Genomic DNA, 12452 nt, shown 5'->3' on the forward strand with positions numbered 1-12452 from the left:
AGAAATAATATTTAAAAATAGCGGCGCCCCCTCTTGGAAGCGAGGGAAAGCGCAGGCGCTCTGGCTCGCTCCCCGTTGCCCTCGGGCGCCCCCTGCCGGCTGCCGGCTCGCCTCTCCTTCCCCTCTCCCCGCTATCCTTCGTCCAGCGTCGGGACAATCGAGCGCTTGTTCTCCGGTCGTCGGTCGCCTCCTGGCCCGGCCGGACAATCCTCTTTTGTCCGTCCCCGGTCGGGATGCCAGGGCGAAAGTGCAGGGGAAGGCGGCGGGGCTGGGTCGGAGCCCGTGGCTTCTCCTCCTCCGAGGATTTGCCCGGCCCGAAGCCCCCCGAGGCGGCAGGATGGGCGAGCGGGAGCCGGCGAACGTCGAGGATGGGGGCTTCGCGCTGGACAAGGACTTTCTGCGCTCCCCCAAAGGGGTCCTGATGGGGGCCGAGCTGGTAAATCACCCAAAGGACCCCCCCTCCGAAACCCTCCCCCCATTCTTTTTCCAAACTTTGCCGGCGGTCTCTTTTGGGCTTTTTTTTTGCCTTCATCCCTTCGCTTGACTGAGAGCATCCTTCCTTCTCCTCCTTCCTGCCTTTTTCTTCTTCTCCTTCAATTTTCCTTTTTTCCTTTCTCCCTCCCTCCTTCCTCTACTTCCATTTATTCCTTCTTCTTACTTTTTCCCCATCCTTTCTCTTTCAATCTTCCTTCCTTCCTTCCTCCCTTCCTTCCTTTTTCTTTCTTCTTTCCTTTTCCTTTCTTCCTTTTCCTTCTTCCCTCCCTTCCTTCCTATATACCTCTCCTTCCATTTTCTTCCTTCTTCCTTCCTTTTCCTTTCTACCTTCTTCAATTTTCCTTCGTCACTGCCTCCCACTCCCTCTCCTTGTTTTCCTTCTTCTATTTTCTTCTTCCCTCTTCCTTTCCTCATTTCTTTTCTTCCTTCTTTTCCCTTCCTCCTTTCTGTTTTTCTTTCTTCTATTTTCACTTGTTCCACTTTCACATTTTTCTTTTGCTTTCTTTTCTTTTCTTTATTATTTATGTTATTAATTAGATTTGTATGCCACCCCTCTCCGTAGACTCTATCTATCTATCTATCTATCTATCTATCTATCTATCTATCTATCTATCTATCTATCTATCTATCTATCTATCTATCTATCTATCTATCTATCTATCTATCTATCTATCTATCTATCTATCTATCTATCTATCTTTATATTTATAAATATAATATTTATATATTATATAATATTTATAGTTATAAAACCTATATTCCCTAATTCTTGGTTGCTTGGAAAATGCGTGGACTTCAGTTTCCAAAATTTTCCCCATCCTGAACAAAACCAGGTAAGTTCAGCTGGAGAAAGCTGCTCCTGTTGAACATCTGCCTGTCCTTAAAGCTCTAAAAAGCACAGGTGACCAACAGAGAGGTTAAAAATGTGTGGACTTCAAATCCCAGAATTCCTCAGTCAGCCATGAGAGACCTTCACAGTCATTCAAGGCAACCAGATTTCCTGGGGAATTCTGGGAGTTGAAGTCCACCATCCATAAATGATTATGATTATTTCTTGATTGATTTTGTCCATTACAAAAGAGTCGGGGTGGTGCAGCAGGTGGAGTGCTGTGCTGCAGGCCACTGAAGCTGACTGTAGATCTGAATGTCAGCGGTTCAAATCTCATCACCGGCTCAAGGTTGACTCAGCCTTCCATCCTTCCGAGGTGGGGAAAATGAGGACCCGGATTGTGGGGGCAATAGGCTGGCTCTGTTAAAAGTGCTATTGCTAACATGTTGTAAGCCGCCCTGAGTCTAAGAAGGGTGGCATAAAAATCAAATAAGTAAGTAAGTAAGTAAGTAAGTAAGTAAGTAAGTAAGTAAGTAAGTAAACAAACAAACAAACAAACAAAAACAAACAAATTAAACAATGAGGGTTATAGTGGATATACATATAGTAAATATATAATGAAGGTTATAGAGGATATATTCATAGAAAGATATATCTAAGAAAGAATAGAAGATATAGGAATAGAACATATCAAGGAAAGAATAGAAGAAGAGATATAGGAATAGAAGAAAGGAATAGGAGATATAGGAGAGCAATAGGACAGGGGACGGAAGGCACTCTAGTGCACTTGTGCTCGCCCCTTACTGACCTCTTAGGAATTTGGATAGGTCAGCCGTGGATAGTCTAAGGGTAAAATGTTGGGGGTTTGGGGATGACACTATGGAGTCCGGTAATGAGTTCCACGCTTCGACAACTCGGTTACTGAAGTCATATTTTTGACAGTTAAGTTCGGAGCGGTTAATATTAAGTTTAAATCTGTTGGGTGCTCTTGTTGTAACTTGTTGTTGTTGTTGTCGTAACTTTGAAAAACGGTCACCTAACTTAGACACCTTTTCCCATGCTGTTGTAACAATCACTAAATTAAATGACAGAGTAATTTTGGGCTGGGGAATTCTGGGACTTGAAGTCCACATATCATCAAGCATCCAAGGTTTTGTAGCGTTTACGGTGAGTTCCAGTGTTGGATTGCTACCGGTACAGATCATGACGTTGCACCGTTAGTGAAAGCTGTGCTGCGCACACAGCTTCTGTTCTCCCGTGTACGTGTGCGCACATGTACATATTTTGTTTCTGTATACGTGCAAGAAGCAAAATCGGTTTGCGTGAGAGATATTTTGGTGATTTCTTGCTTCTACGCATATGCAGCAGCAAAAAAATTGCCGAAATCTCTCTCTCTCGTGCGTCTCCTCATGAAATTTTGCTCCCTGAGCATACGCAGAAACAAAAAATTGCCAAAATCTCTCTTGCGCACGCATCCCCTCTTGAGATTTTTTTTTTTAAAATAAATTTTACTAAACATTGAAAACATTAATTCACATAATTCAGACTTATATGAGATTTTCATACGCACGGGAATTCATTAGACTGCCATTTCGTATGTGCAGGAAGCAAAAATCTCACGAGGGGACACATGCGCACAAGAGAGTTCAGTGATTTTTTGCTTCTGTGCATGCGCAGCAGCAAAAAAATTGACAAAAATCTCTTTCTGCATGTGCCCGCAACAAAAACACGCCGAGATTTATTTATTTATTTATTTATTTATCTATCTATCTATCTATCTATCTATCTATCTATCTATTTATTTATTTATATTTATCAGATTTGTATGCTGCCCCTCTCCGCAGACTCGGGGCGGCTCACAGCAATAAAAACAAATCTAATATTTAAGTTTAAGTTAATTTAAAACTCCAATTTAGAAACCAATCATACATATTAGCATACCATGCATAAATTTTATAAGCCTATCGGGAGGGAAAGTATCAATTCCCCCATGCCTGATGACAGAGGTGGGTTTTAAGGAGCTTATGAAAGGCGAAGAGGGTGGGGGCAACTCTGATATCTGAGGGGAGTTGGTTCCAGAGGGCCAGGGCCGCCACAGAGAAGGCTCTTCCCCTTGGTCCCGCCAAACGAAATTGTTTAGTTGACGGGACCCGGAGAAGGCCAACTCTGTGGGACCTAATCGGTCGCTGGGATTCGTGCGGCAGAAGGCGGTCCTGGAGATATTCTGGTCCGGTGCCATGGAGGGCTTTATAGGTCATAACCAACACTTTGAATTGTGACCGGAAACTGATCGGCAACCAATGCAGACTGTGGAGTGTTGGTGTAACATGGGCATACTTAGGGAAGCCCATGACTGCTCTCGCAGCTGCATTCTGCACGATCTGAAGTTTCCGAACACTTTTCAGAGGTAGCCCCATGTAGAGAGCATTACAGTAGTCGAGCCTCGAGGTGATGAGGGCATGAGTGACTGTGAGCAGTGATTCCCGGTCCAAATAGGGCCGCAGCTGGTGCACCAGGCTGTGCGTGCGTGCGTGCATGCAGGAGATGTGCGTGCATGCATGCATGCAGGGGATGTGCATGCGTGCATGCAGGAGAATAGAAATTCTGTGCACAGCTCACTGGTAGAGGCAGTAATGGGAATCTACCCCTGGTGGATTCCCATTGAATCAAAAATCTGTAAATTCAGATTTAGGGAGAAATGTTTCACCGTTCACACATTACCTTGTACCTCCTTCTTCCAGGGTCTCTGTTTCCTGGTTTTCTTGCTGCTCACGGTTTCTGTTTCGGCCTACATGGGTGCTGCCTTGCTGGAGATGTTGGTCACTCTGACTTTCCTGGGTTTGAGAGCCACGTACTACCACGAACGTCTGACCCGGGTCAACTGGCCCTGCCTGGTGGGTAAACCTCTGGGTTAGTGCTAATAGTGGATTCCTACCGGAACGTAGCAGTAGCAAAAGTTGAGCTTCATGCGCAGCTTTGGGTGTCTTGCGTGCTAGTGTTTTTGCTTCTGTGCATGCACAGGACACAAAATCTCATGAGGGGACACACATGTGAAATTTCAGTGATTTTTTGCTTCTGCGCATGTGCCGAAGTAAAAAAAAAACCCCACCGAAATCTCTTGCGTATGCGCAGGACGCAAAATCTTAAGGAGGGATGCACATGTGAGATTTCAGCAACTTTTTGCTCTTGCGCATGCGCCGAAGTAAAAAAACCCACCGAAATCTCTCACGTATGCGCAGGACGCAAAATCTCAAGGAGGGACGTACATGTGATATTTCAGTGATTTTTTGCTTCTGCGCATGCGCCAAAGTAAAAAAAATCACTGAAATATCTCACGTATGCGCAGGACGCAAAATCTTAAGGAGGGACGCACATGTGATTTTTTGCTTCTGCGCATGGTCAGGAGCAAAACCCCACACAGAAATCTCTCGCGTATGTACAGGATGCAAAATCTCAAGGAAGGACGCACATGTGAGATTTCAGCCATTTTTTGCTACTGCGCATGTGCCGAAGCAAAAACTCACTGGGATGCACACATGTGCATTCAAGACATCCAAAGCTATGCACTAGTAGCGGCGATAGGAGCAATCCGCCCCTGGGTTAGTGTCAGCGAAGTCCCTGCTGTGCCTCTTTCCCTGACAAGTAGCATTGGAGATAACTGGACAGCACTCAACGGCATTGAAGAGCATGGCCCATAATTTTCTGCCTTTAAAAAAAAAATCATTTTAAGGGGTTTTAGGGTCTTGGGAATGGGCTTCCACACTGATTTGGGGACTTTCCCCCCCCTCTCTGCAGGATTTCCTTCGGTGCGTCAGCGCGGCTATCGTCTTCGTCGTGGTGGGCTTCGCCGTCATTGCCACCAACCATGAGGGATCGGCCGTGTCAGCCTTTGTGAGTGACCGCTGTTCCCCCGGATCGGCTCCTTGCCATCGGGAGTTCTGGGAGATTTGGAACTCAGAATCTCAGATTCTGAATTTGGGAATTCTGGGAGACCATATTCCAGATCTCTGATTGGCTCACAGGGAGGGGTGGAAAATGTCCATTTGGGGGTTGTACCTGTTGAACCAAAGCTTTTTACAACCAAATCCTTTTTACACTTGTATTTCATTATTTTGTTATTTTATTTACTTATTTACTATTTTATATTTATTATATTTTAGTTTAGTTTATTATGTTACCTTAGGGTTTTTTTGTTACATATTTTAATTTAATTTTATTACGTTTTACTTTATTTTATTAGTTTAGTTTATCTGTCTTTATTTTATTTATGTTATATGAGATTTCTATTCTATTTTTTACTTTGTTTGTAATTATACTTTACTTTAATTCAGCATTTTATTTTATTTCAATTTAGTTGATTAGTTTGTTTTATTTTATTTATAGCATGTTTTTATTAGTTTCATTTCATTTTATTACTATAGTTTATTTCAATTTAAGTTTGTTAGCTTCTTTTATGCATGTTGTTTTTATTTTATTAGTTTATCTTATCTTATTTTATTATATTATATTTCAATTTATTTTATTAGTTTATTTATGTTATGCATTTTATTTTATTTCAATTTAGTTTAATTTATGCTATATGTTTTTTATTTCCTTTTATATTTCCTTTTATATTATTATTTTATTTCATTATATTTTAATTTCACTTTATTACTTTATTTATCATTTTATTTAATTCTTTATTGTGTTTTACTAATAACTGCAGATAACTCAATAGCCAACACTACAGCCTCCTCATATTTTCCCTGTAATAACAACTCTCTGCAGCAGGCTGACCTGAGAGAAGAATCTCAAACAAATCTGGGCAGCCTAAACATTGAATAAGTAAATTTATGAATATTTATTTATTATATACAAGACCTAAAGGAGCAGAGCTTGGGTCAAATGGGTGCCATTATGATTTTTTAAAAACTCCTTCCATTCCCGACTGCAAATTACCGGTAATTTTTTTCCCGGAGGCAAATCTAAGAAAATTCCCATGCAACTGTCCATGAACTAAGAGGTGGAGAAAATGTGTATTTTTTTCCAATTTGGAGAACCCTTCAAACTCTCAGGCTTTGCTTCTCTGCTCCATGCCAGGTTTTCAGTCTTATTCTAATTGGAATTTTCTGCTTGGACGCCTACAAAACCTACCAAGCAGAGATGGGACCGGAAGAAGGTGAGCAGGTCGAATGAATTTATAGAATTGGTACTTGTTTTGCTGCGGCCGTGCTGAGTAACTGGGATGGAGCTGGTGTGAAAAAAGCCAAAAGGCCACGGAGTGTTGTAAAAATATGGGCAAATCTGGGAAGCCCCACAATGGCTCTCGTGGCCATGTTCTGCACAATCTGGAGTTTCCGAACACTTTTCAAAGGTAGCCCCATGTAGAGAGTGTTGCAGTAATTGAACCTCAAGATGATGAGGGCATGAGCGACTGTGAGCAGAGACTCCCGGTCCAAATAGGGCCGCAACTGGTGCACCAGGCGAACCTGGCAAACGCCCCCCTCACCACAGCCGAAAGATGGTGTTCCAATGTTAGCTGTGGATCGAGGAGGACGCCCAAGTTGCGAACCCTCTCTGAGGGGGTCAATAATTCCTCCCCCAGGGTGATGGACAGACAGATGGAATTGTCCTTGGGAGGAAAGACCCACAGCCACTCCGTCTTGTCTGGGTTGAGTTTGAGCTTGTTGACACCCATCCAGGCCCCAACAGCCTCCAGGCACCAGCACATCACTTCCACATCTGCAGAAGTGCTCCAGGTGGGTGGGTGGAACTCCCATTGCCAATACTACCAGTTCTTAAATGGGGCCAAAACAGGAGCAACCTACCGCTAGGAGACCATCAAGCAATGTCTGGAGTGTTGTGAGTGGTGAGGAAAGTCAAATCATGGCTTTCCTGACCACTCACTTTGGGGAGGAAAATTGGGGATTACAAGGATATATCCTTGTAATTCCCAAATTTGGAATGAAATCTGATGACAGATTCTCCTGAAAGGTGGAACCATGATTTAATTCGGACAACGAGCTGGGGAAAGAATGAGAGAGAGCTGTTTGGAGACTATGTAGAGGTCTTGATCGATATTTAGTTGGCGTAATTATCAATAAAAATGGATACTCTGTCATCTCCACTGCCTTTACTTAATCTCCACAACATTAAGACGTGTGGACTTCAATTCCCAGAATTCCCTAGCTTTGAATTCACCCAGCTGTGTTGGCTGGGGATTTCTGGGAGTGGAAGTCCATCCTCCTCCTCATCTTTTAACGACCCCATCATCCCTTGCAGGGTGGACTTTGGGCAACTGAATGGAACTAGAGGAGTGTTCAATGGCCAGATGCTTTTCCTGTCGCCAATGTGAAATTTTGCTCAGCAGATATATTCTCATTGTGCCCAGAGAGAGAAAATTATCCCCCTCTACCTAGGATCGAACTCATAGCCTCCTGATTGTGAGAGCTCCAACCAAGTTTCTTTTCCTCTTCTCTTGCAGACCCAGAGCATCGGTGAACTTGCATGTTCACAGGTCCCTGCCTCAGTTCTCCAACTTCCATATCCACCTATGGAGCTAACTCCCATCTTTCCTGGAGAGTCTGGATCCGTGATTTTTGTAGATTATTTCCAGATTTAATTTGCCGAAAAGACAAGATTAAAATTGCTTCGGATGTAATACAATAGGTTTCACGTTTCCAGCAACTAGATACGTGCGTAGGAAGAAGTGAACACAGATGTCTTTTACTACTAAACATATCTACACTACTAAATCTCTCGTGTCTGTCAGTTTGTAACCTTCAACGGTGCTTCGTAGGGCAACAGTTTGTGGATTCATGTGCTTCAAAGTCATGTGACTTAAAGCCGGCGGGGTTCCCACCTATCGGCGCTACTGGAACGCTCCTGGAGATGGGCGTAGGCGTGTGGGCATTTAGCAGAATCCAGGCTACTAGCTGGGGAGAGCCCCCCCCAGGGGTCTCAGGCTGCTCTCCCTCCTCCTCTTCCTGACGTTCCTCTCCCCCGTCTGCCTGGTCCTCCCCCTCCTGTTCACTGCCATCCTCCTCTGGGCATGGATCCGGCAGAGATCCAGCCGGTCCCTGAGGAGCCTCAGGCTGAATCACAACAGTATGTGCCTTTCAAAACTGGGTGTGCAAGTAGAACTGATCTGAAGGTTCAAGGAACTCCTAACCCTGGCTCCAATCAGACAAAAGTGCAGAAAAACCAAGCAGAATTCACCCCAGCCGTAGTATAATATTTTGCATTAATATTCAGAAATCCAGGAACAAGAAGTCCTTTGACGCTAGAGTTGGACACAGATGTGAATTGCGTCGTACATTATTACGATGGAAAGGCCCGTAATATAGAGTGAATGGCCTTTTGTGTAGCAGTGGGCGTGAGGGCTGGGCTCGGCTGAACATCGGCCTGCAGAACGAGTGTGAATTGAGTGTTTGTGTGTGTGTGTGTGCGAAAAGGAGGTTTCAAAACTTTTGCGAGATGTGGAATCTCTCAATAAAAGAATCTGAAGAAATTCCTCCCCAATGAGATGAAATTGGACGGGGTGGAACTTTTGAATTTCTCTTCTGCGTCTCCAAAAAAATCTAATCAATTCACACAATAAGCCAAAATTGTGGGAAAGCTAGTCTTAGAGAACTAGATTTGATGAGCTGCCCAGGATGAGGCCAGGCTACAAAAAATTGTAGTCCTTGACTTACAACCTCTCGTTTAGTGACTGCTCACAGCAGTGAAAGAAGTGGCTTATTTTTCACACTACGTGTGCGTGGTCATTTTAATGACCCCTGTAATCTCTTGCAGAGTGGAGTCTTGAGCAACTGAATGAAGCTAGCAGAATGTTTTTTACTGGCCGGATGCCTTACCTGTTGCCAATGCGGAGTTTTGTCCAGCAGATATATTCTCATTGTGCCCAGAGAGAGAGATTTATCTGCTTCTACCTAGGATCGAACTCACAGCCTCCTGATGGTGGAGTGAGAGCTCCGCCTCCACCGTACCACTCACTACATATGCATGGTCATGTGATTGACTGTGGCCAAACGGGGCAAAGCTCATTTAACAACTGTTCTTGCTTAACAATGGAGATCTCGTGCTCAAGTGCGGTTGTTAAGTTGAGGACGAGCTGTAAAAAGGGGAACTGTACAGCTAGTCCTCAAGTTACAGCCTGAATTGAACCTGGCAATTATGGTCACAAATGGTGATACTGGGTAAAACACCCTGAGTGTGCTTGCCCCGTTTTATGACTTTTCTTGCTAAGTGAATCACTGCTGTTGCTAAATGAGGAACATGGTTGTTAAGTGAATCCATTTTCTCTGCTGACTTGGTTTGTCAGAAGATTGCAAAAAGAGGAATCGCATGACCCCATGAGGCTGTGAACTGTCGTAAATGTGAATTAGTGGCCAAAGAGTTCGAATTTGGGTGGCATGGCTCCGGAAATGCTGCAATGGTCGTAAGTGTGAAAAATTGTGATAAGTCAATCTTTCAATGCTGTCACTTTAAATGGTCAGTAAGCAAACTATTATAAGTTGAGGACTCCCTGCATCTGTTTTTCAGTTGCTTCTCAACACTGTTCTTTCTTTCTTTCTTTCTTTCTTTCTTTCTTTCTTTCTTTCTTTCTTTCTTTCTTTCTTTCCTTCCTTCCTTTCTTTCTTTCTTTCTTTCTTTCTTGGTTTCCTCCCTCCCTCCCTCCCTCCTCCTTCCCTTCCCTTTCGTTTCTTTCTTTCTTTCTTTCAATTTTTTGCAGGTTGTGCCTCAGAAAAAAAATTTGGCTGCCAAATCCACTGTTAATTTCTCATCTAAATCAATAATTATTACCAAATTAGATGTCAGCTTGTTCTCACTGTTAAATAATGCACCAGGTTGGAAGGGGGAATAATTCCAGTTTTGATGGTTAAATTCACTCCAGTCCAATCCTTTCCTTTCCATTTATGGAAAACTGACTGTAATACTTAACATTGCCCCCCAGGGGAGCCATCTCCCAAGGAATAACTCTAGGGCAGTGATGATGAACCTATGGCATGGGTGCCACAGGTGGCATGTGGAGCCATATCCACTGGCACATGAGCTGCTGCCCTAGTTCAGCTCCAAGTGCATGTGTGTGCAGGCCAGCTGATTTTTGGCTCACACAGAAGCTCTGAGGGGCGTTTTTGGCTTCCAGAGAGCCTCCTTTGGAGCCTGGGGAGGGCGAAACACCAGCCTACAGGGCCCACCAGAAGTTGGGAAACAGGCTGTTTCCAGGCTCCAGAGGGCTTCTGGGGGTGGGGGAAGCTGTTTACATCCTCCCCACACATTGAATTATGAGTGTGGGCACTTGCACATGCACAAAAGTGCATGTGCACACTCTTTCGGCACCCGAGGGGAAAAAGGTATGCCATCACTGCTCTAGGGCATGGAATCTAATTTCGCCTGCAGATGCCAACTCTAAACATCAGGGGGTGCTGTCGACCAATGCAACTTTAGAATTAAGAGCTAGGAAACCATTAATTTTTTTTTTTAAAGTAACCTTGTAAGATATTAGGAAAATATTCTCTTCTCTCACTAATTTTCTACCAGGTAACGTAACTCAAGGGCACATTTGTTTACAAAAACTGCAATCCACGCATCACATAAATACAGGCAGTCCTCCACTTTCGACTACTATTGGACCCAAAATTGAAGTTGCTAAGTGAGAAATTGGTAAAGTGAGTTTTGATCCATTTTATGACTTATCTTGCCATATTTATTCCGTGAATCGCTGCACTTCTTAAACCAGTAACATGGCTGTTAGGTGAATTGTTTTGACTGCATCTCTCAAACCATCCATCTGTTAAACTAATGAAGTTTGTAGATGATGCAACAATGATTAGTTTCATTTAAGACAATGATGAAATCGCATACAGAGAGGAGGTTGAACAACTATCTCAGGGACTGCCTTCTGCTGCACGAATCCCAGCGACCAGTTAGATCCCACAGATTGGGTCTTCTCCGGGTCCCGTCAACTAAACAATGTCGCTTGGCAGAACCCAAGGGAAGAGCCTTCTCTGTGGTGGCCCCGACTCTCTGGAACCAACTCCCCCCAGAGATTAGAATTGCCCCCACCCTCCTTGCCTTTCATAAGCTGCTTAAAACCCACCTCTGCCGCCAGGCATGGGGGAATTGAGATACTCTTTCCCCTAGGCCTCTACAATTTTATGCATGGTATATGTGTATGTATGTTTGGTTTTTATAATAATGGGTTTTTAACTGTTTTTAGTATTGGATTATTGTTATATGCTGTTTTATTACTGTTGTTAGCCGCCCCGAGTCTGCGGAGAGGGGCGGCATATAAATCAAATAAACAAACAAACAAACAAACAAACAAACAAACAAACAAACAAACAAGCCTCGTAGTGCGACTGGAACAATCTGGAACTGAACACACTCAAAACTGTAGAAATGATGGGAGACTTTAGGAGAAACCCTCCCACCTCTCACAATACTAGACAACACAGTATCAGCAGTGGAGACCTTCAAATTTCTAGCTTCTATCATATCAAAATGGTCACCTAACATCAGAAACGTAATAAAAAAAGTACAACAAAGAATGTTCTTTCCGCACCAACTCAGGAAGCTCAAACTGCCCAAGGAGCTGCTGATACAGTTCTACAGAGGAACCATTGAGTTCTATCATCTGCACCTCGATAACTGTCTGGTTGGTTCTGCAACCCAACAAGACCGACACAGACTTCAGAGGAGAATCAGAACTGCAGAAAAAACAATTGCTGCCAACCTGCCTTCCATTGAGGACCTGTATACTGCACGAGTCAAAAAGAAGGCGGTGGAAATATTTACGGACCCCTTGCATCCTGGACATAAACTGTTTCAACTCCTACCCTCAAAACGTCGCAATAGAGCACTGCACACCAAGACTACTAGACACAATAGGAGTTTCCCCCCCGAACACCATCACACTGCTAAACAAATAATTCCTTCACCACTGTCAAATTAGACTGCATTACTATTAGTCTTCTCATGGTTCCCATCACCCATCTCTTCCCAGTTGTGACTGTATGACTGTAACTTGTTGCTTGTATTCTTACAGTTGATATTAATATTGTTTCCTGTCTGCTTATTTGTACCCTGTGACAATCATTTAAGTGTTGAATCTCATGATTCTTGACAGATGTGCCACTTATTGTTG

General features: G+C 43.6%; 1 protein-coding gene across 1 annotated transcript; it reads left to right on the top strand.

The window, feature by feature from the left end:
- The first annotated feature begins 309 nt into the window (after nt 1-309).
- Nucleotides 310-8013, top strand: LOC139155516 (CKLF-like MARVEL transmembrane domain-containing protein 5). The gene is made up of 5 exons (XM_070730674.1): nt 310-436; nt 4066-4218; nt 5120-5215; nt 6404-6482; nt 7788-8013. Exons 1-5 carry the CDS (start codon nt 338-340, stop codon nt 7802-7804), a joined length of 444 nt encoding a protein of 147 aa, XP_070586775.1. The 5' UTR covers nt 310-337; the 3' UTR covers nt 7805-8013.
- The last annotated feature ends 4439 nt before the right edge of the window (nt 8014-12452 follow it).

Source organism: Erythrolamprus reginae, unplaced genomic scaffold, assembly GCF_031021105.1.
Source record: "Erythrolamprus reginae isolate rEryReg1 unplaced genomic scaffold, rEryReg1.hap1 H_26, whole genome shotgun sequence".
Taxonomy (NCBI): Eukaryota; Metazoa; Chordata; class Lepidosauria; order Squamata; family Dipsadidae; genus Erythrolamprus; species Erythrolamprus reginae.